Source organism: Poecile atricapillus, chromosome 1 (genome assembly GCF_030490865.1).
Source record: "Poecile atricapillus isolate bPoeAtr1 chromosome 1, bPoeAtr1.hap1, whole genome shotgun sequence".
Lineage (NCBI taxonomy): Eukaryota > Metazoa > Chordata > Aves > Passeriformes > Paridae > Poecile > Poecile atricapillus.
Window position 1 is genome coordinate 30,093,381 of NC_081249.1, and position 24,679 is coordinate 30,118,059.

At 40.3% G+C, this 24,679-nt stretch overlaps 1 protein-coding gene across 1 annotated transcript in view; it reads left to right on the forward strand.

Annotated features, from left to right (window-relative positions):
* The first annotated feature begins 547 nt into the window (after positions 1-547).
* The window catches only part of RFX8 (regulatory factor X8), a 30,132-nt gene continuing 6,000 nt past the window's right edge, over positions 548-24,679 (forward strand). The window contains exons 1-14 of the mRNA XM_058831859.1: positions 548-787; positions 4,020-4,143; positions 6,841-6,902; positions 8,388-8,474; positions 12,747-12,797; positions 14,228-14,291; positions 15,279-15,413; positions 15,493-15,570; positions 16,081-16,194; positions 16,612-16,762; positions 18,162-18,220; positions 21,432-21,585; positions 23,104-23,198; positions 24,355-24,469. Coding sequence (XP_058687842.1) covers positions 696-787; positions 4,020-4,143; positions 6,841-6,902; positions 8,388-8,474; positions 12,747-12,797; positions 14,228-14,291; positions 15,279-15,413; positions 15,493-15,570; positions 16,081-16,194; positions 16,612-16,762; positions 18,162-18,220; positions 21,432-21,585; positions 23,104-23,198; positions 24,355-24,469 — 1,381 coding nt within the window. The 5' untranslated portion in view covers positions 548-695. The remainder of the gene's footprint in view (positions 788-4,019; positions 4,144-6,840; positions 6,903-8,387; positions 8,475-12,746; positions 12,798-14,227; positions 14,292-15,278; positions 15,414-15,492; positions 15,571-16,080; positions 16,195-16,611; positions 16,763-18,161; positions 18,221-21,431; positions 21,586-23,103; positions 23,199-24,354; positions 24,470-24,679) is intronic.

Sequence of the window (24,679 nt, forward strand, 5' to 3'; positions counted from 1 at the left end):
AAACAAACAAAAAAACCCCAAAACCAAAACAAAAGAAAAAAAACAAACAAAACACCAACCAAACAAAAAAACCCAAAAAACCCAAAAACAAAACAAAACAAAAACAAACAAACAAAAAACATAAAACCCAAACCCCATCTGGCGGCAGAGCAGGGGGTACCAGCAATGCCGCGTGGCGCCTCCCCTTCGGGGCCCCGGCTCCTCCGAGATCTCCGCGGGGCGCAGAAGCCCCTGCGGGAAGCGCCGAGGAGCGCGGGACGGGCTCGGGGCTGCGCGGGGCGAGCGCGGGACAGGTCCGGGACGGGCTCGGGGCTGCGCGGGGCGGGCGCGGGACAGGTCCGGGACGGGCGCGGGGCTGCGCGGGACGGGCGCGGGACAGGTCCGGGACGGGCGCGGGGCTGCGCGGGGCGGGCGCGGGACAGGTCCGGGACGGGCGCGGGGCTGCGCGGGACGGGCGCGGGACAGGTCCGGGACGGGCTCGGGGCTGCGCGGGGCGGGCGCGGGACAGGTCCGGGACGGGCGCGGGGCTGCGCGGGACGGGCGCGGGACAGGTCCGGGACGGGCGCGGGGCTGCGCGGGGCGGGCGCGGGACAGGTCCGGGACGGGCGCGGGGCTGCGCGGGACGGGCGTTACCCGCCGTCCGTTACCCGCCGGCTCCGGCACACACCGGATCCGGCCCCACCATCCCCGTCCCAATGGACGACACGGAGCAGCAGCCCGAGCTGGAGCTGGCCGAGATGGCTTATTTCGGCCCCACCTCCCTCACCTACCTCCCCGTCCTCCAATGGTGCGTGCTGCCCCCTCGCCCGCCACCGGGGCCGGGCCGCGGCTGAGGATGGAGCGGGGAGGTGCCGCGGCTGTCGCTCCTTTGCCGGGGGGCTCGCAGGATCTGCCCTGCCACAGGGGGTGTAGGAGTCCTGCTTTTAACTCTTCTCGCGGTTTCGCGGGGCAAGAGTGTGGTTTGCTGCAAAGGCCCCATCATCATGGTGATGCGTAAACGATACCAAGAAAGCGGAAAAATCTTCCTGAAAGGCCATCTCCGGCAACGAGACTTAGTGATATGTAGGGGATTTGACATGGGGGAAACGGGATTTGGTCTCAGGCCGCCCACGGGCTGGGATCTGGCCCCTGGCAGCCATCCACTGGTGTGATGCTGCAGGGCAGCCGTCGAGGATCTCCCTGGCTCGGCCACTCGTGCCTGATGGGCTCTTACAGCACACGAGTGGCTGCGAGCAGGTGCCACACTGGCACTCGGGGTGATGCCGGGCGTTTGACATTCTCCAAGGTTATTTTTTCTTGAGCTGGAGGTCGAACTCCTTAACGAGACACTTTGCGTAGTGCGGGAAGGTTGTCGCCATTGTTTTCTTGGGCTTTGAGAAGAGCATCATCTGCCATGTGACAGCCAAAGAGAAACCAGGGTTACTTTACTTGTCTCCCCAAGCACAGATGAGTCCTGCTAGTAAATAATGATGAAGCTTTTGTGAAATAGTAACAACACATACAAACTTTTAACTCGTCAGCAAGTAATCTTAAATAATTTTACTCCCCCTGTCAGTTATATCTGAGCAGTGGGAGTTAGTCTGTGTTTTCACTGTGATTTAGATACCACTGCTCCCATTTTAAAAGGACTGAAGGAAGAGGTTCATGCAAGGTCATTCATCCAACATGTCTGAGACACAGCATAAAACTGAATCATGAGCAATCCTTGAAAAGATGAACTAATGTTTTTTTCATCATAACAACCTTCTTTTCATATTTTGAAAAATTTTAAAGGTTCAGCTTCATTTTCCAATAGCATTTCCAATAGCAAACCAGATTTTAGTCCAGAAATGGTTTAACAGCAGGCTTTCCAACCTGTATAATGGCCTGGCTGCTGAGTGTTCACATGGAATAGGTGGCAAACCCTAAGCACTTGGAGTCTATTTGGGCTCCTAAAATGAATTGGATAAAAACCCTACATGGTGTGTGGATACACAGTAGATAAACGGAGGACATATTTCCCCCTGTTCTTTTTCTTTAACCTCTACCTTTCTCCCTTAACCACACTTTCCTTTTGATTTTTTTTGTCTTTATTCACAGTTTTATGTTGAAGCATGCCATAAAAACTGAGGTTTTGAAAACCTTGGAGCTAATAAGCAAGAAGATGAGTGCTGTGCTCTTTTCTGTGTGGATTGTTTTCCTGATAGAAATATTTTTGTCTTATGTGTCAGCACTAAGAAGGTGTTTGACTAACTATTTGAAAAAGAGTGGCAGCTTAATAGACAAAAAATTCACAAAATGGGATTCCCAAATAATTTGTCACTAAGTAGTTAAATGCTGAGGAAAAACTATGAGCAGAAACCAGCTGCTGGAGGATGAATTAATTTCTGATGCACTTCCAATGACTCCTGTGGTGTTATATTAAGGATGAATTTGAACTTAAGATTAATCTCCTCTGAGACTGCTCAATTGTGAAGGGTTTTCAGATACTGTAGAACAAAAAGCATTTCTGCCTGCTGGGAGGCAGAGCTCATCAGGACTCTTATGTAGAATAAATTTCATTTACCTTTGAACCTGATGATGGGAAATACCCCATTAGAGCAGCAGATCCCCTATCTTTGGGTGCAGGTTCCCGCTCAGGTCTAGCCATGAAGGCTTTGCTGTTGGATGGTGGGGTGGAGGTGGTAAGGAGCTGGCAGGGAGTCCAGCACAGCCTCTTGGGTTGTTGAGTGAGGAGATGGTCTTCAAGGAGATATAAGTGAGGAATTTGGGGGTCTTTTGCTAAGGAGGAGGAAAGCTGGGGGAAGCAGATAGTATTCTTCAATGGAAAAAGGGGAGGAGGCACAAATAACAGATGAGGTAAATGTCATCAAGCTGCACAGAGACTATATTCTTGCTCAGTCTGTTCTATCAAGCAGATTTGCTGTAGACCTTATCCACTGTTAACTGCCAAAGCAACCAAGATAAACAAATAGGTTGCCTGAAATCAGGGTACTGAAACAGAGGATGCTGATTTAAAATCCAGCTGACTTATCACCCTTGGTGAATGTGAAAAGTCCGCTTACCCAACCAACTCAATTGTCATGAAAGACACAGTGAGTAACTGGCACTGTGCTGCACTGGCATTCAGCTGATAAATTAATTAAATATGCATAAATAATATGGTAGAACGGAAACAGAGTCAGAGCAAGAAACCACGGTGATAGGGGCAGTGTGTCATGCTTTGAAAATTAATCTCTCTGCTCCTTTGCTTCAGCTTTGCTCACATATTTGTACTGTAGCCTGTTACCTTCTGACATCAAAACCTTTGCCATTATTTTATAACTAAAGATCATTTTTTCCTGGTGAAGGTAATATCTTATGCTATTAAGTAACCAAGTTTACATTTTCTTCACTTATTCACCTTATCTAAGCCTTTTTCAGTCCTGGTAGTTCTGTTATATACTAACTGTAAATTAAAATTTTGTTCTCCTATTAAACTTTCCTAAAATCAGTGAGATTATATGAAAACAGAATGTGGTCCTTTATAGTTCATGCACTCTGTCCCAAAATGCCATATTGCACATTTTAGGTGGAAAAATGCTCCTATTACTATTTTTGGTGTAGTGGATACCTTTCTATTTAGAAGACCAAAGTTAGATCCTTTGATATAACAACATTTTGCAAATTAGAAGTTGTAATACTGTGTTGGTCTTAATGTTAAAATGGTATTACTAAGATATATTGTTTTAATTAAAAAATATGAGATTAGTTAATTGCTTAGCAGAGTCTCACATGACCTCTCTTATATGTTGAACACAAGGAAAATAGGGCTTAAATAGTTAAAAATAAACAGAGAGTATACATATATGTATTTATATGAAAAAGTATATTGTTTCCCAGGATACAGATTAACACAAAGGAAGTGGCTCTTTTTGATTCTATGCTTCTATAAAATCAGAGTGACTATTACAGAGTTCACTGAAAATCTGATGAACTTTAAAAATCTAACAATTCTTTCTTCTAACTCTGACATAAACCAATTGATTTTTGTTTTAAAGGCTAGCTGATAATTTCTATTTGTGTGGAGGATGCACAGTACCCTGTCGGCTACTATATGAGCTGTATATTGAAACCTGCAACCCAGATTTCAAGATTCAAGTACATCCATCCACCTTTGGAAAGGTACAGAGTAGATAGGATATACAAGATAAGAAGTGGGGATGTCTAAATAGAAAGCCTGATCATCAGCTATACACACTGCATATCAAAAGACATTAAATAACAGAGAAGAATGAACATGCAATGAATTATGCTTGTGCATTTTCTAATGTATTTCTGTTAAGCCTTCATGCATTTGTACCAGATGAAAGAGTATTGTTTTGGATGGAGTTTATTTTCTTCAAAGAACTGGTTTATAATACATTAGCAAAGATTTGTCAGTATTTTAGAAAGTTTTACAGTTTTCTTTTTTTAACAGCAGAAAGTTATATGACTCATTCCAAAGAAATTATTCTTCTTTCTTTAAAACATACCTTTGGTTGTTACATAATTTTATACTTTCCCTTTTCAGTATACTTGAGGAGATTTTGCTCCAAACATACCCTAAAATGTTGTTACAGAATCATCCAAGCAAAACAAATACAGATGAATCTCCTTCTAATAGTTCCACTTTTCTATTACAAAGAGGTTGATACAACCCATGGAACTATTAACACTTAGAAATCCCAATTGCAATCAACACCCATAGCTATTTAAGTTTTTTTAACAAATTAAGTAAGACAGAAAGCCATGTGGGTATTTCTTGTTCAAGACTTCTTACTCAGACTTCAGAACTTCCTATTTTTTCTGGCTAACTTTCTATTAATTCCCACAATAAGAGCTACTAAGCATTGTTTTAATGCAAGCCCAAAATAATTTAAGTACAATTTGTACCTGAGGTCAATTTCATTTGTGTGGGTAACCCCATTCTAGGAATCATTTATCTCAATTCAGTTGAATCTAATTTTTTTCCTGGATAAGTCAAATCACTTTTGCTGAAAATTAATATTTGAGTGAGTGATCCGGTGTGATTTATTAACACAGCTTAATGGATCACCACTCATCAGCTAAGACTGTGGGTAGAATTTGCCTGGCTGAACATAGACAATGGCCATGAAGCTTGTCACCTTAAAAATCTCTAGGTAGCCACTGGAGAGAAATAAGTATTTACACATGTTTCCTCACACTGTATGAGTCACCTCAGACAGCTCAGATGAGAGGGGACTCAGAATTGCCTTTTGTTTTTTCCCATTGACTATGTAGTCTGCAACAACTTCTCTGCCTTGTAGCCATGTAGATGAGATTAATCCCATCCTGCCTGTATCCTTCCAGTGCTCCATCATGGCTGAGTTACCACCTGTAAGCTAAGCCTTTGTATGGTTTACCTCAATGTGTTTTACTTTTAAGCTGGGACAGGCACAGATGAAGCGTGATTCTGGTCACATGGAAGAGCTGGCGAGCCAGAGCTGCTGTGGGCTGCTGCTTGCAAATATTTGCTCACAGCCTCGACAAACCCAGTGCATTGTAGTGCAGGTTAACACATCCCAAAGCAGCAAGCTGGGGTGCAGCTCCCTAGTGCCTTGAAATGGTCTGTCCTGCAGTGAGAGAATGGACCTTGTAGCAAGAAGCTGGGGAGAGCAGGAGCTGCAGCAGTCCTGGTTTAACCTAAGTGCATGTGTAACCAGTTACCACAGCCTATAATGGGCTGAGCTATTAATAATTTACCAAGCACAGTAACCTCCATGTGTGTGGACTGCAAGGGCTTTTGCAGTCCAGCCCCATGTGGATCAAACTATGGTGATTGAAGACGCTCCTAATCTCATCTGCCCTATCCAGATGACCAAGTACATCACTTTCTCTAAGAAATGGCAGCAGGAGGAAGGATATGTCTTGTAACACAAAAGCCCCAGTTTCATAGGCTGTCCTTTTAGAAGAATGGGATTATGCTAAGCTATCAATTTGAGAAAGGGAGCAGCTGGGATGGGTGCATGCAGAAACATGCAGAGAACAGGTCCATCATAAAAACTAGAGGTGCATGTTGATGAGTCCTCTATCAGGCCTTTGGACCAACAGCACACTGTGCAGCATCCAAGCTTCATGCTGCCGAGTGGAGACTCTCCTCAGTCCTTGCTAACAGGGAGTAAATCCTCTGTTCCTGTTACACTGGGAATATTAGAGTGTCCTGGGTTAGTCCTGGACGCAGGTGTCCTGAGTTAGTCTCTGTTTTGACAGGACAGCTCATGCAGAATAATCATAGTGAAGTGGATTTTTACCCTGACAGTATCTAATTACTCTGTAGAACGCAACCTTGACAGATGCTGCATGACCTCAGTTCACACCACCACAGTGGTCAAAAGGTTGCTTTGCAGCTTGATGATTGAGGTCCTTTTACAACAGGTAAGTCTGGCCCTATCCTGTCAGTACACCTTCCAAAAGTAAGTGGGTAGGTGAAGCCCCTTGTGTAAGTCCTTCTCAAATGAATAAGGCTTGAAAGTCTGGCAGAATATGGGACCATAAGGACACCTTCAAGTTCCCCCAGCTAATTGATCCTGCCCTGGCTGCACAGGGTCTCTTGATGTGAGCACTGTTTTCCAGTGCAAACTATAAAAAAAAATCCTACCTGAGAGAGGTAATCCCTTAAGTTACTTAGCCTTGGCTCCGCAAATGCCTGATTGAGTTTAGTTCAACATTTACCATTTGAGAGGTATGTAGGAACAGGTATTAGCCTGGAAATGATGAAAAGTAAACAAAGTGATTAAAGACAAAAAAGTATGCCAGATACATTTTTGTATCTTAGAATGAATTTGCAAAGTTTCTCTAATTTTCTGTTTGTTTGTACAGCTTATTCAGTTAGTTTTCCCAGGCCTGGTGACAAGAAAGCGGACCACAGCAGGAAGCATCAGGTATTGGGTTTGTGTCCTTTCTTTGAAAATGTTAATTATAACTATTCTAATAAAATTTTAATGTGGCTGACTTTTCAGCCCCAGCACTGTAATATGACAGCTGAACTGTTGGTTGCAAGTCTATAACACAACACAAGATCCAGAGTAATTCATGGTGTAACCAAGGACATTAAAATAGAGTTAATTCCATGAAAACTGCCACATCAGATGTGCTTTTGTAAGGCTTGAATTCCAGATTGGACTGCTTTTTAAAAGACCTTAGTGCTCCAATACGTATTGGCCATTAATAGCATGGTTTGCATGAAGCATCTGCCAGCCATCACAGCCTTACTGAGAGCTCTTCAGACACTGCATCTCTAGGCCAGGAAAGACTGGCTCTGGGATGCACAGGGGTGGCAGCTATGATTCATGTCTGTATTGTGCTTTTCGTCCTTGCACACATCCATGGAGTGACCCAGCATATACTGATGGTCAGTGGAAGTGCTGTACAGTTTCAAACCATTTAAATCTTCAGGTCCTCCTCCTAAACGTCCTTTCTTTTCCCTTGCCTCTCTTTTAGAGCACAGAGAGTTTGATGTTTTTTCATATCCAAAGTTATACTCGCACACTGAACATCCAGACTAGGAAAAGTGATGTTTTAAGGTCATTGAGACTGAATAATTTTACAAGCATTTTGTGTAGCTGTCAAGTATGGGGTTTGAGAACACACCCTTACTTGATCTGTGACTTGTTTCCACTAGCCTGGACTGGCTATCAGCTTGTGCCAGGAGACCCTTTATTTTGGGATTCTTTTATTTTTTTTGCCTCACCTCAGACACTCCTAGGCTCCTCCTCACAGCAGACAGGGTTTGGGATGGTGTTTGGTAGCCTCTCCCGTGCTATCAGCAGAAGGTTACCCGCTCCTGGCTGCAGGTGGCCCCAAACCAAGGCACTGCTCCCTGGCTCCTGCTGGCCCAGCCTGGGAGAAGCCAGCTGGTAGCACCTTGGTAGCAGAGATGGTGGCTCTGCTGCTCCCTGAGCTCAGATAAATCCTAGAGAAGGTCTGGTAGTTCTGTTGAGTTTTAGCTTGCCGCGACACCGACGGGCCATCCAGTCACTGAGCTACTGTAAATGGATGAGGAACAGCTGCACTGAGTTCTTCGGCTTCCATGGGCATATGGGGATCTCTGCTAGGAGTTTGGTTCCTAACTTCACTAACTGTCCTGTACAAATCTGAGGCACTCCCTCACTGGCTTAAGTTTTATTTCATTTAGAAGAGGGCATCATTGCAGGACAAAAACTGTTAAAAGGAGTTTGTAAAAGGTTTGTGTAATTATTTTCTGTCTGGGAAAATAAACATTCAACAGAATTTAAAAAACAAATACAGCTTTTTCTACTTGATCTTTTCTTGGTTAAATAGAATGATCATCTGCTTTCAAAAGAGGATTATTAATTATTTGCTGGCTTGTTGAAAATCATACAGTTCATCTTTCTTTTATTTTCTAGATATCATTATGATGGAATAGCTATCAAGAAGGAGTCTTCATTTTATGCACGTTTTTGCTGTCTTCTATATGAACAAAATTATCTCAGGTTTGTTTTTAAAAATGTTTTAATCAAAAAATGTCACATGACATCCATGAGAATCTGTAGATCATCTATTGAACACTGACAGTAGCATGATATTTTTCTTCTCATTATAAACACTATGAAAGTGCTGTGCCATTAAGTGCTGTGCCCTAATAGACAAGCTGCATTTTGGAAACAGACACTGCCTAATTAGACTTCGTTAAATTGGACATTTTAGCCATGTAGATCTTAAGAGCAGGAACTCATGCTGAATCTAAAAGAGAAGCTTAATATGTTGAGACTTTAAATGGGAGCTCAAAAAAAATGTATTGAAATGGCTTCTATCACCTTCCTCATTAAACAGTAGACTGAAGAACTGTATTAAATTATAAATGACTGTGCTGTTTTGAAGAATCCTACACGCAATCATGCTATCTGGGGTTTTTACTACTTGAAACAGTACTTCAAAAATACTTTGTTCACTTGGTTTTAAAATATCAGATTTTAAAATCATTTCTTGTAAGAGAACATCAACAAGAAAATGTGTAAGACAAATAAAATAGGATTGCAAAACTTAAAAGCCTAAAAGCCTGATATGAATGTAAGTCTATGGTAGGTTAAAGGGTAGACAGGAGCATGTTGTGGGCAGAAGAATTCTCATGGCTGAGCTCATGGTTCAGATAAACAAGCCACAGGCTTGAATTTTTTCCCAGGGGAAAAAAATAAAATAAAAAAAATAAAAGGAAATGCTGCCATTCTGCAACAGTTTTCCACTCCTTTGCACTGAACAAAAAAGTTAGGTGCAGTCTATGCCTTGGACTTTGAAGACCAGGCTTGTATCCTCATTCTCTTACAGCCTTGTACATTAGTATGTATATGGGTAAATTCTGTAATTAGGTTTCCATTCTTTAACATGGACATACAGCATTATTCAGTAGCATGAATGCTAGGAGCATACAAGTCAGCCTATAAGGACCCAGATATCTGGTGATACTGGAACTGTTTCAGTGATATTTTATATGATACTTAATTGAGTGCATGCTTTGGAAGAATACAGAAAAATTACACCCATAGGTTTGTTGCCTTTCTTCACAGGTTTTATGGCAGGTAATGTTGCAGAAGTCCATAGAGGGTCAAGGGTGAATGTTGAGACAGGACAGAGGATCAGGTTCTGTAGATGATCGACTGGTAGTCTGTTGTTGGGAGACTAAACAAATTATTCATAGGAAATTTGAGGCTGGTTTCCCATGTAACACTTACTGAAGTCATATCCTTCACTTCGTCTGTACCCAGTATAACCAGAACAGGCCCAAGGTTTGACATGCACAATGAGGAAAGGTCTTGTTTGCTGTTTAAGGGATATTGCAGGTCTCTGGCTATGTCTCTGCTGGTCTTTCCTTTTCAGGGAAAGAGAGGTGTTTCCCTGCAGCATCACTTAAAAATAGCAATCTTGATGGGCTTAAAAGGAAAGCTGATGATTCTGGTCATATGAGAGCTGAGAGAGAACAGAATTATTTAAATTGTTGCTCTTTTTCCCTCCCTGGGTAGAAACATGAGGAAAAAACAAATTATAAAGTAGGAGGAACCAAAGAAGCAATGTTAGCCGAGTTTGGGGGCAGTTGCAGAAAGAAGGACTTTAGCCCCTGCTGGGAGACAGACACACCACATGTGCCAGCATAGCTTCTGTCTTTGGCCCTCCTCATGGAAATGAGCCAGCTCCTCTATGGGCTGGGGAACACCCTGTAGGTCACACTTTACCATAGGGCAGCTGCTGCCCTGGCTGCTGCAGGCCTCCTCCTCCTTCTCCACCTGCTGCAGAGGTGCCTGCCACGACACCTACTCCGTATTAATAAACTGTATTTAATCTGGCCAAGCCAAGGAATAGGATGTGCCTTCCAGGGAAAGGATTGACATCAACCAGCCACCTACTGATCTTGATATTGGTTCTTAAAAAGCTGTCCTATGGAGAAAAGGCTGAGAGAGTTGGCATTCTTCAGCCTGGAGAGGAGAAGGCTGCTGGAGACCTTACACCTTGTAGTACCTAAAGGGAGCCAACAGGAGAGCTGGGGAAAGACTTTGTACTGAAAGAGGGTAGGCTTTGATTAGATATTAGGAAGAAATTTTGTACAGTAAAGGTGGTGAGGCACTGGAACAGGTTTCCCAGAGAAGCTGTGGATCCCCATCCTTGGAATTGTTCAATGCCAGGTTGGATAGGGCTCTGAGAAACCTGCTGTAGTTGGAAGGTGTCCCTGTCCATGGTAGTGGAGTTAGACCTTGAGGGTCCCTTACAAACCAAACTATTCTATGATTTTATAACTTTTCAGAAAAATCAAAAAATGAAGAAAAATGAAAAAAAAATTAAAATTTTAAAAAATGAAAAGAAAAAAAAAAAAGAAAGAAGATCGTATTCAGACAAAGATCATCTTTCTAGCTGCAGTAGAAAAGTCCCCAAACTAGAAAATTATCTTGTCTGATGCTTCCTTCATTGATGACAATTTTGAGAAGACACTAAGATGTTGAGTGAAGTCAGACATTTGAAATGAGAGCAGCTTCCACTCTAAATGCAGCTACATGTCCCTGTCCCAGGCGAACACACAGGCCCACAACACCTGGGCAGATGGGTGTCACAATTACCTCTTGGTATCTCATATAGCACAGCAGGAGAAAACAGAGAGAAAGCAGTAGAAAATCACAAAGCACAGCCAGAGAAGGAGGAATAGCACAACTCTGAAAGAAATAATTAGGTCACATACTAAAAAACCATCTGCTTCAACCAAGTAAGTGAGTGAGTTTCCATTTGTGTGGAATTTTGTAAATCTTTTGTAATTAAGTCATGAAGGAAATAACTCATCTTTACTGTCCTATCAGTAGGGTTCAGTACTTTTTGAAATTGCCATTAATTTTTCATGATCCAATTAAAAAAACAGCAATGGAAATGTCTAGATTGTTTTTTACTTAAAAAATTGAAATTTTGAAAAAGTAATTAAGACTTTTTTACCTGCAAGAAGAAATTGTGTTCTCATATAAGTAATCAGATGTATAAACACAGCAGAGTATTTGACCGATAATCTCAATTTTTGGGAGTGTATTTGTGTAGAAATTTCCAAATCAAAGTGAAGATTTTTAATGCACCATTTCAGTTCAGTCTAGTTTGTTGTCCAGATCCCTCTAACAGGATAACTTCTTTGTCTTGTTGCCATTTCCCTCAGGCAGAGGCCAGGGATATCTGTTTTAGTAGTGAAGGTGTCCTAAATAACTACTGCGCCCTCCCATGCCTGAATAAAATCCAACATGCAGATGCTTTTTCTGTCACACCTACCAGAGAGGAAAGTGGATCCCTGAGCCCAGCTGAGAGACCACGGCATCCATCCAACCTGTGGAGTGGTAAAGAAAAGAATGGTTTCAAAACTATGCACCACTATTTCTAATTACTGAAAAGGATATTTCTTGACCATGATAGCCAGCAACTGATGTGGTGCTGGTAGTGAAGAACTAGGCTTCTGAAGCCTAGTTTTGGAGCTATGCTTGTTGGTGTCACAGAAATAGCAGTAAGATTATAATGGTTTGCCTTTTAATATAAAGGCGTTTGTATTTTGATAGTTGGTGGGACCTCGGATATGTCGGGGTTGGAACATATTCACACAAGGAGTGATGAGGATGGTCTTACACAGCACCTGTGAATTTGTTCATTTAGAAATCTTCAATTCTTTGAAGATATGTGACCATTGAAAATAGTGTAAATATGTGCAACTGCAGTCAATGAGGTCTCCACATGTATTACAGACATTTACTGATTTGTATTACATAGAATGTGTTCCCTCTCAGAATGGGGGCTTTGAGGACAAGCTGTCCCTAAAATGGTACCTGGTCTGGCTCAGCAGTGTTTAAGAAATATCACTGAATTTTGGTTCCATAAGAGTTGTTTTTTTTATTCTAGTAATAGGCAAGGTTCAGGCTCCTGACTGGCTAGTGAAGCAAACCTATTATTTTTTCATTAAAAAAAAAATAAATTTTCCTCTAGCAAAATAATTTTTCTAATCTCTGTGTAATCTGACAGTCAACAGCATGCACATTCACCACCTTCCCTCCTTTCAGTTTTCTTTTGTCCTTCCCATTTGCATCTCTGTTATTCTTTATTTCATCCCATTGTTGTATTTCCCATTTTAGCTTTAGTTCCCATCCCATAGCATCACCCAAACTCTGCAAGAGAGACGGTGAAATTCCTTGTGATTTTTTTGTCACCCATCTTCCCCTTCTCCCACCCACCTCCTCATTGTGTGTTCTGTGTTTACCCAGGAACTGCTCTCCGGGGGAAGTGAGCATCTCTGATGTGCAGCCAAGCACCAGGTGAGTCCCAGCCCCCTTTGCTAACAGTGGGAGCACATAAAACTGTTTGTTAGTGTTCCCTAGGTACTTGCAATTAAGCATCACTGGCTGGGGTACAGGGGACTCCTTGTCTGTCCTGTGTCAGGGGAGTGGGGAGCCAGGCTGCCGAGGGAGCCAACGCACTGGAGGCGAGCGGTGCTGATACGTGTTGCCATAGTAGCAGCAGCAGAAGATACAGCTGGCCTCCTTCTCAGGGAGAGCAGGAGCTGGAAAATATTAAGTTTATTTCACAGGCTTTTGGAAGGACCTATTTGAAAGAAGTGTTATGAAACATCTCTGCTTATATGTTTATATGCTTATATGCTTTGTCCAGTCACCGCTTCTAAAATGTTCAGGGGAAAAGAGTCACCAGCACTACCAGACATACTCAGAGTGAATGTTATGCCCTGTCTTGGGCAGCCAAATTGATTGTTTTGCTGGAGCACAGCCTTCATGGAAGAGTAGAGCAGAGGGAAAGGTGGCAAGTGTCAGTCCTGTGGATGGCATAAAGAGGAAGCATTTTCAGTGGCTGGAGTTTACAGGCAGATATATTTTTACATTTGTCCTCTGTCCCTTCCGGATGTAGGGTGGTACCCTGGCTTGTACAGGGTACACAGCAGTAGCCAGGATCTGATCAGATAGCCTGTCACCCTTCTAAACAGCCAAGTCCAACAGGACCCTTGAGTTTGAAAGGCCTTCGTAGGCAGTGTGCAGGTGTCAGCAGCAGATGGAGGCTTGACTGGAGACATCCAGTTTTTGCAGTATGTCCCTTTTACTAGCAACATTGCCTCTGCCTCTGCTCCCATTAGCCTCAACAAAACAGGTAGGGAGAGAGCCAGGAGAAAGTACAGCAAGAAAGAGCCTGTTGTGCCTACTTTCAGCAACAAGCCAGTGGTCAAGCCTTTGCAGGTCCAGGCAGATTCTGAGTGCATGGAACACCATGGCCAGCCAGCTTGTAAAGTAAATGGGAAGCAGTCAGAAACAAAATGCCATCTAAACTTATGTGTGATGCAGAAAATATAATAACTGTGAAACCTAAGCAAAAGGATTATAATATTTATGTTATTTTGATATTTGTAATAGTTATTACCATTCCAAACAAACAGCAGCTACAAATACAAGCCCATGGTTCTGGTGCAAGAAGTTCAAAGACATTACACCGTTAAATGGTCAATTGTCATTAAAATGAGTGTTTCAGTTTCATCTTAAAATTCAGAAGTTGGTCCCAGATTAATTAGAAAATCTTGGGATTAGCAAATGATAGGACAGAAAGCAGGGTTTGTTTCCCAAATACAATTCTTCAACCTACTGTATTGAGCTATTTTCTTACTAAATTCTTACTAAATATAGAATAAATCAGTGAGCTTTTGAATGTTTGTTTGGGTTTTTTTCTGCTATATATTTTATCACAGTAGAAGTTCCTGGAGTTCTGAAAATGCAGCTGATTACAAGAAGAATAGACAAAAAAAAGGAACAGTGAGTTTCAGATACATTAGACATAACAAAATGTCTATTTGTGTGTTTAATTATAACTGATATCTAATATGTACTGATGAAATACAGCTAGCTCATCTTCTTCAAAATAATCTTGGTCTGTGTAATCTCACTACATGCTTACTTCCCCCACTCCTATTTCACCCATTAGCTAAATACTTTTGTTGTCTTAACGTCAGCTTAAATAATTTTTTCTGTACTGAGACCAGAAATTGTGGCTGACAGATCAGGTTTTGAACATTAGGGGATTAGTGGAGAGCGACCTTCCTTGCCTGAGGCCCATGATACCTAATGCTGTTGAGACAATGACTTTTCAACATGCTCAGAGTTTATTGTCACAAGAAGTATTTAAATACTAGGAAATAATTATGAAAAAAGAGCACAATCTCTGCCCACTGGAAAAGGCAGATGTAAAATTAACCTGCGGCAGTTCTCCTCTCAGCGAGCTATCATGGGGTGGCCTGATACCAGGCTTGTAGGATGTCAGCCAGCAAAGCATGAGTACCAAACTTATGTGGACCAAAGTGAGGAAAAAATGAGAGGCTGGATGTCTGTCTCTTACTTGTACCGAGTGCTCAGGTGCAGTAATGAGTGCTGTGACAAGGACAGCCAATGGGAAATGTCCTGTCACCCCCATAGCACAGCCAGCTATCTGCAGCCTTATCCAGGGGGTTACAAGAGTGACACGAGTGCTAGAGAAAATATATATGGAAGATATGTATGGCATTAATATTTACTGGTTTTGAAAATGAATTAATGTACAGTTTAAGATTTAAATATTTAGGCAGCCCTTCTTTTTTCTTTCACCCATCCCTATTTTCTAAAAAGAGACAAGCATTTCTCTAAAGAAAATCATAAAATCATATCCTACAATTTCAAGAAAATACTTAACACCTTTAACCAAACTGACAAGATAATTGCAATCTTTTTTTTTTTATTATTGTCCAAAATAAATTCTGATGCATCAAGAGTAAGAATTTGCAGTATTATCCATCTGTCATTTATCTGAAGACTGAACAAGAGACATTTCATTACCTTTCTCCTGATTTCAACCAGTTCTTCTTTGGAGAGCAAGCACAAAGTGAGACATACCCCTATGAACTGGTACGTTCAAAGTACGTGGCCATAAAACACATTAGCTGTTTTTCTGTGAGATCATTTTGTACCCTCTTTTTGGTAACAGATTGCACTGCTTGCCAATGACTACTACAACTATTGTCAAGTTATTTTACAAATGGTGAGAGAGACCAAGCTTGACAAGGTATGCCTTTTCTTTAATAATATTTACTCTGAAAACAGCAAACAACTGTAAGGGTAAAATTGTGTCTGTGTAGCTTATTTACTTGATGGTTTGAGCTAAGGTAGATGATGATTTATGGACGAAAGGAGCATTTAGTCAAGTTATTTTAAAATCCTGAATTAATACAACATGCTCCAAGAATCTGAGTTTGTATGTATATCCTGAGCCCTGCCCTCCTGGAACATCAATAAGTCTTATCTGAGCACATAATACATAGCCATGGATACATATCTTTAATTACATCCTCATATCCATGGCACAATTCTTTGTTTCTTTCCTCTTTTAGACACTGCCTGGTGAGGTTCAGCTTGTTGCAGCTTTCCCAGCACACTTCCACTTACACTGGAGGCAAAGAGACCATCTTTATGGTCATTCCTTTGCTTCTGTGTTTGTGTATGGACTTACTGATTTGTACTTTACATTCCACAAGTGTAAAATCAGTGAAAATTCATAAAGGGCTTTGTGTGACAGGTGGAAGATTGTATCATGTCGTTCTGGACATCTCTGCAGCCTGAAAGAATAGAACTGATGTGCCTGCCAGATGTATGCCAGCTGTTAAAAAGCTATGATAGGTATCTATTCAAGGTACTGCACACAGATTTGATTTCTGTAACTATGCTATTATGTGTTTATGTCTTTTTGGTAGTTCTAAGGAGAAGGACCCTCTCTTTCTTTTGTGCTGTACCATGGGACTTTCATTTATTCCTTAACTCTATCTTTTGGCTTCTTCTGAGACAGCCCAGTATGGGTTCTGGTTTTGAAAAGAGCCAGTGGAATTTGGTATAGCTTCCATTTTGCTCCTATATATTAATTTGAAAGCAACATTTACTCTTAGGGTCTTTGTCCTTCCGCTAAAAAAGGTAGCTTAGTTCTTGCTTAATTGGAAGAAATAAATGGGTTTCTTTACACTTACATTTAAATTATCAATATAATTTTATTTCATGCTGCTATAAATATCTGTGGTACACCAGTCAAGTGCAGCAGCATGAATTTGTATTCCAGGAATTGGAGAACATCCTACTTCCTGATTTCCTGGAGGAGGTGCCTGCACAACACATAGACTCAATCAGATCATTCAGTGAAAATGTTAAATGTTGGATGCTGAATCCTTTGGGAGGTTTTCCATTACTGCTCCAAACATCCAAGTCTAATGGTAGGTTTGAGTAAGAGAGATATTTTCAAAAATGATCTTTGGTTAAACTGCAGAGAAGATGGTATTACAAAACTCTTAAATTATTTTTAAAAATTTTTAGCTGATGTAACAGTGATAGTAGCAACAACCAGAGTTAGTTGGGATACAGCTAAAAATAAATGTTATTGCATAATGTGTGAGAACAAACTTAAGCCAAAAGTATTCCCAATTCATGATAAATTGAAATGTACTTAAATCTTTTTACAGATCTGTCTCTTGCCACAATTGTTTAGCCATGTAGATGACCAATAATATGCAGCATGCCCTCTGACACTCAGATATTATTGTGTCTGTTCCTCTTATGAGTGGCTTTATGCTGATAAGTTAATTAATGGCTGTAGCAGTCCAATATAAAAGGAAAAAAAAAGCCATAGTCCCATAGGGAAAATATGATTGATATTAGAAGACGATAGGAAAAAAATCTGTCCACTACAAAGCTGTGGTATATGTGTGTGTTTGTAAATATGTACACACACATATATATCTATACCTGTTAAGCTCAAGATTCTGACTAAGCCATCATATTGCTCAGTTGCTCATTGAGTGAAGACCAACTACCCAGTAGTAAAGCAGGGCTCCTGTGTAGGCAAAAGTTTGTATTAGGATTCATAAGCTCTATATTGCAGACAGACTTAATTCTGGCATTTCTTACATTTGCATGCTTGACAGAGCAAACATAGCAATGTGTTTTTGATAAGTGTATGTGATTAATCAGCTGTGACCCTATGTAGGTACATCCTGGTCTTTCTGGTTTATACAAACATCATAGAAACAGAAATTTTCCCTTGAAAATCGTTGTTTGTCTACAGAACTTGCTTTACACTTGGTTTTCCTACAACTGAGAAACAGTTACTTATTTGAGTCTGAGGAAGGATTATTAGACCATGCTTTTCATAATTACATATAAGACATTATAAACAGGAGATAAGTACAACAAAATAAACCAACTCTTATCAACAGTGCTGCAGAATTACAGATGCATAAAGGTTGAAATGTAAACTATCTAAACAAAATACAGCAAGTTTCGATTTAACATTGCTTTCATTCACCTGAAACCATACAAGTAAAAGAGCATTATATTAAATGTAAGAAAATATTGAAAGACTTTTTTGTGTACATCATGGATTAATAGATACACAGTGGAAGAAGAGTGGAGAAGCTGGGCAGCTTCTCCTTGCAAGGTTTGATGGCAAAGGTCCCCAGCCCATCCCATAATGCTGGCTCAGTGCCCCTGCTGTGCCCTCCATTACCCTCAAAATCTCCTCTAGGGAACTACTTTCTAACTTAAAAGATGTCTTCATTAATGTATTTTAGACTGTAAAATATTAATGATGTGAAACATCTGCCTCTTCTTTAACAGAAGCTAAAGAGTTTGTAAAAAGGCTCAGGAGACAGACAGACCTTTGCAATATGGTCAAGGTATGTTCCAGAATTTGTGGGGAAAAAAAAAAAAGCTGTGAATCTCATTCCTGCCAGCAGTTTGCACTATTTCTGAAATGGTCCATTGTAGAACAAGTGCAGCAGCATGGATGTTCTTAGCGGTACACCAACCATGTCACGCTCAGACTCCTACCCATCTCTTCCCATGCTGTTAAGCATGCTGAGGGGACATTTTCCTCCCTCTGGATTCTTCGGAAAGCCTCTGAGATGTAGTTGATGGTACTCCATGGAGAGGAGAACACAGTAGTTGGAGGGATCAGGTGACAATTTCCAGTATCTTTGCCCATCCATGCCAAAGTGAGTTGAGAGCACATGCTGGAGCATTCCTTCCATTGGTGTGCTTAGATCCTTCCAAATCCTTGGGTTTTGAGGTGGTCTGGTCTATAGCAGAAAAAGGAAGGTCAGAAGTAGAAAGCAAAAGAGAACAGGTTGTATATTCTCTCCTTCAAACATGTACAAGATTTCCCCAACTGATTTGAATCATTACTCAGATGGAAGAAGGAATGCAGGGAGAAAGCAAGGGAGGGAGGAGGGGAGGGATGGGAGGAACTGCAGCTTCTTGGACCACCAAATGTAGCTTTTCTTTATGGGAAAACTTCATCACCAGCAGCTATACACACCCTCCTCTTACTATAAAAAGTAAAAAAAACAAAAAACAAGAAACAAACTAAAACAAACAAAAGCCAAACCAAACCAACAAAAAACAAGAAACAAAACAAAAAAAGAGCACAGACATGCATAAGGGTGCCTACCCAGGCAAAAAATTGACTTCCATGAAGTACTGAGTACTCACAGTTTCCATTTACTGCATCAGCCCTTGGAGATACTAACAGCTAGAAATCTCAGCTTTATATGCTTCTAAACAGGTGGTCTTATGCATTGAAGAGCATGATCCAGCAAGATGATGAGTGTCACCTATTCCCAGATATTTGCATTTGATTTGCATATTCAGATTTCAAATCATCCTTCTTGTGTTCAAGCCATGATGTTGAAGGGCTGGTTGTAGCTCTTTCAGTCTTCTCCCCTATTCTTAATGTGGTGGAAAAGCTGCAGAGTCAAAACTGGATTTTACCCTCAAGATTTAGGGTAAGAGAATTGCAGCAATTGAAAGAAATTCTCTAGAAGAAGCCTCTGGGTATTTTACATCCCTTTTACATTGTTTAACCCACACAAATTGAACACAGCAGACCTGAGAATCAGAGTCAAATTTACACTTATAGCTCTCACAAGTAAATGTTGTTTGTACCTTTTCTAGAGCCCCTTCAAAACACAAGGGAAAAGTAAAAGTAAGTTTTACTGTACTTGAAATTTTGGGGCAGTGAGTTCCAATGTTTAATTATTTGTTGTATGAAAAAACACTTCATTATTTTAAAATTTCTACCTTTCTTCAAGCAATTTTTCCTGCAAACCTCCATCACATCCTTCCTCAGTTATTTCTCTCTGAAGGTGAAGTTTATCTCATCTTCTCACACAGGAGTCATTTGATATTTCTAATCAACCTCCTCAGTTTTTTGTCTAAATTGCATCTGGAATTTCAACTAAAGACTGATGATCAGAGCAGGCAAGAGTGCTCCTGATGAGAAGCGCTACAGAGGCACTGTGCAGCTGCAACCTCTGAACACTGTAACCACACCATCCCTTGTAGAGTACTTCACAGTAATTCAGCCATCTGGTGAGAAAGTAAGAACAATTTTGGCAGGGTGAGCATTCCAAAGAAAAAAGGTAACATTCCCACCATGTGTAGATAAAGCAGGCTGACAACTGCAACTCTTTGGACATGCAGAAATAATTAGAGCATAAAAAGGTGCAAACTCCCAGTGAGAAAAGAATGTGAATATTATGCATGTGATTTTCTGGGGCTGATTCCTGTCTCGGGTAAGTTGTATTTGAGTGCTGAGAGGGCTGGCTCTCTGTCATTTCAGAGAATCATGTTTAGTATAGTGAAATCCAATGGGTAAAGGGACCAGTCTAAAGTGTTGGGGCATGGAGTCAGGTATTAGCTATCTACTGAAGATGCTGCCCTGGTAGCTCCCAGCCTTTGGGCCATGTGTTCTTTTGACAGGCTCTTTTTCTGTCACTGTAAACTCCAGGTCAAATAAGAAGAATACCTTTGTCGTTAACTTACATGAAGGAGATTGCTGAGTGAGAATCAGATTTGGTTTGGTATTTCAAAAAAGCTAGCAGAGTGATGAAAAATACCTGTATTGGTAATTTTTGCAAAGAAATAGTCGGCTGCATTCATTGCTGTGTCGTTTTAAGCACCTGGTGAATGGGATTTGTTAAAACATGTATGGATTCTGAAGTTTTCTGGAATTTTGCAAACTATATTTTTCCTCTGAAAAGCCCAACTGGACAAGAGTTATTCACAGAAAAGCCTGAAGTCCAAATTATGCTTTAAGATCTTACTGATTTCAGTATGGAAATGAGATACTAAATGTATTTGTTAACAAAATGTAATAAATTCAGATTTAGTTTCCTTGACTGTTTTCATTGTTTCATCAAGAGTCTTAAGGAATATTGTGTTATATTAGCGACTAATTTAAAAAAGTAAAGAGATGACGATAAATGGGTTTTTTTAATAATAAATCTGAAAACTTTTTGCAATATATATGTAATACTTTTTGGGACAAATATGAAGACAGATTAATTCACAAATGACTCATAAGCAGATAAATGGGATAAAATGGGATAAATGGGATAAAATGTCAACTAATATTGTTTTAACTAATGCCATATTTATAATGTTATTTTTACTCTCTCAAAGGCTTGAGCAACTTGAGAAAACTTGCCTTTGAATTAAATTGCAACAGGAATTAAGGACAGATAACACTGAAGAAAAGTCATCCCTGATCCACCATTCCATGCTTTAGACAAAATACCATTATTTAGTGTAACTATAATAACTCCAGGAAAAGCCAATTGCCCAGGCAATTGCCCAGATAATTCAAGTATGTTAGCCTTGTCTGCTCCATCACAGACAACACAGAGCTTCATTGAAAAGAACTTCTCCCAGAACAAAACTGTCTTGAAGACAACTTCAGATTTATCTCCTTTGATCCTATACCCTCCACACCCCCAATCTGGAGACTGGTACTGAATAAGGGAAACTTTCCTTTTTCAATTCCCTTATTTGGCTGAGTTAAGGTCTTGAGAAAATGAAAGGCATTAACTGTTTTTTTATTTTCTACAGACAGTAAGAGCTCTCTTGAACAACAACAGCACAGTCACTGTTCTGCGATCAGGCTTGCATGCCATCTTCAATGAGAAATCTCTGGATGTGACTAAAGACCTCTTTCAAGAGTTTAGGAATCCAAAGAAGCGGCAGAAAAACATACAATTAAAATGTAATTAATTTTTGCTATTTATTGTCTTTCCTCTTAAGCACTAGCTTGTCGTTGTTTAAGGTCCAGGATTTCCTCTTGTTTATTCATGACATCTGCCCTACTGGGAATTACAGTCTTCCTGTAACCTGAAGGGCTAAAAAAGAGCCAATAAAATCAAGAATGGAGCATGAGATAATATCCTCCTGACTTCAAAGGTTAAGAATTATGGGCTTTTGGTTTTGACTCTCTTGAAGCTTTTTGTGACAGCTGGAGTGGGGTTTGTGTTACTGAATTATGCATTCTCCTAGACGAAGGTTGACAAGCAGGGATATTTTTTCATGGTTCCTTTTGACAGGAAAGATGTTTTCAGTATTGCATTTCTCTCTGTTATTAGCTGCACACAAAATCATTTCTTGTGGCCATGTTTTAAAATACTGTATGCTGAACTGGACAAGACCTTTTACCTTTTGTGTCCTTTTGCTGTATTGTGGCCTGTGGGATCAATGTTGTGGTGTAAACAATAAAATACACCATTTGTATGCAGCTGTGACATAATGATTTGTCAGCTTAATGGAAAGGAATAGAATGGCAACTTAATTTTTCAATGAATGGTCAGCCATTTAAAATATTAGGAAGAGATATGCAAGTTGGACTAGGCTGTGCACAGAACTAACTGGGGGAACCTCAGATCTCTGTTCGGGGTGCATCACTGACCCATGCATGGACAAGGGATTTGTCACAGATTTTCTGTGACTGCTTTCAGTAGGAATAATAACTTGCCTGCTCCACAGAACCATCAGGAGATTTCAATAATATACGTATACATACTAAACCCAAAACCACTGCATAGAACACTTACTACATTTTTCTGTTATATTATTAATATTCTTAGTCTTCCCAAAGTGGTTTTATTGCATTCTCTGTTTTCATTGCTTTTCCAAACTGCTGTTTATAATAAGCAGGATTTCACTGAACTTATCCATATGCTTTCTTGAAAGAAGAGGTCTCAATCAGAAGAATATAAATTCAGGAAGGTGCAATTTACTTTTTGGCATTGGGTGGTACGTGCCAAACTTTTGGGGGAGCAATTGCACTGATATGGAGCAACATTATCCATATTTCTGTTGGTCTACAGAATATTCCGCACTTTCTATTATTGTTTTAAAACTTTTTTTCTCCCTTCAACAGCCAGACCAAGATTCTTTTTTTTTCTCAACCACATAAAATCTCAGATAAGTAAGTTGTCTCTAACCAAATTCCAGGTTTATCACTGGAACTGCTTTATCTTGCTATCTTTGCCATGATGACTAGGTCAGTGCAGTTATACTGGAAATGGACATAGACATGAATTTCAGCTGATTTCAAAGTAGGGTTCTATTCCTCACTAAAGAAATGGCATATTAATCAAAATGCTAGAAACAGGCATCTTAATCTATTTTAAGGTAAAGATAAAAGAAAAAAAAAAGCTTAAAACTGCAGCTACAAACCAAAAGGCAAACCAATCACTTCAAGTAATGATCTCCCTTCTGTATTTCACAGGTTTGAAAAACTTCATTTCTTTACTGACATCTTCCACAGATATTCGAGATCTCCTGAGCTCTTTGTCCTCAGATCTCCAGACTTTTGTTATTAAGGTAAGAAATTAATAATTTCAGAATAGAAAGAATGATCACATCCTTTATCCTACTACATGCTGACTGTCACTAGTCTACAGGAGCTACATTGCACACTAGCGACCTGACCAGACTGCAGATTTGCATAAACACAATTTATACATGCTGCAGAAAAAGGGAGAATTAATTGGCATACAAAAATTCCATCTGTGCAAACAACTACAAGCATATTTCTGTGCATATATCCACTCTAGTGGTTTCAGTATCTGCTCTCATTTCATAGATGCATATTATCATAGCCCCTAATAAACCAAAATTCAGAATTAATATGTTGGTATAAAAGAAGAGAACACTTCATGGTTCCTTGGTTCACCAAACTGTTGACTTTTAGCAAGTACTAAGAACTTCTAGTAGAAAGTCTCTAGCTCTTGAATCTAGAAAGATTCAAGTATGACCATCCTTTCATATGCACCTTTCAATAGATTAGCACCTCCACCACCCCTCTACCTTCACTGAATCTCAGTTTGTGTCACCTTGTTGGTACTGCTGCATTTGGTTGGTTTCCATAACAATTAATTTGGGTTTGGGTGGTACTTAGAGCTTGGGAGGTTTTTTTTTCTTTTTTCTGAAGAAACAGAGTAAACTGTTTATTTGGCTTAATTATTTACTCTTGTTTTTGTCTTTTTAAATGAAGAATAGTACTTTGCAATTCTGTGATGCCTTCATCTCACACAACCCTCAGCTACCTCATGGGATGGTATAGAGAAGATAGAGTGAGACTTTTTCTGGGGGTTCACATTTACAGGTCATAAGGCAATAGACACAAGTTGCAGCAAAGGAAATTCCCAAAAGATACAAAGAAAAAAAATTACCATTAGAGTAATTAAGCATAGGAAGAGGTTACCTGGAAAGGCTGCAGAATCTTTATCCAGGAGATATTCAGAACTTGTCTGGACAAGGCCTGAACTAAGCTGCCCATACTTTGGACAAGAGATCAGAATAAGTAATATCCAAAGATCTCTTTCAACCCAAGATATTTTAGGATTCTAACAGAAAAAAAATTGCTTGGTGCTTTTTTCACCTTTGTATGCAGTTTGTGCAGGGTAATAGTCTGCCACACAATAAGGAATTCTTTTAACCAACTGTATTATAAACCGATTTTTTTCTTTATCTGCAGCCAAGCAAGAGTAAAGAGGCATTTAAAGAGCAGGCATCAGATTTCATGTTGAAATGGAACCTCCTACTGAGCAATGTAGGCAAGATTCTGACCATCAACAGGACAGACAGTTTTGGTAAATAGGATCTTTGTGACTCTAATTTGATATGCCCCATTTTGACCTGAGATGGCAGAGGCAACAGATCCAAAAGTACCTAAAGGGGCTGACGACAGCTGGCGATGTAGTGACAGGACAGTGGGGAATGTCTTTAAACTGACAGAGACCAGGTATAGACTGGATATTAGGGAGAAATTCTTTCCTGTGAGGGTGGTGAGGCACTGGAAC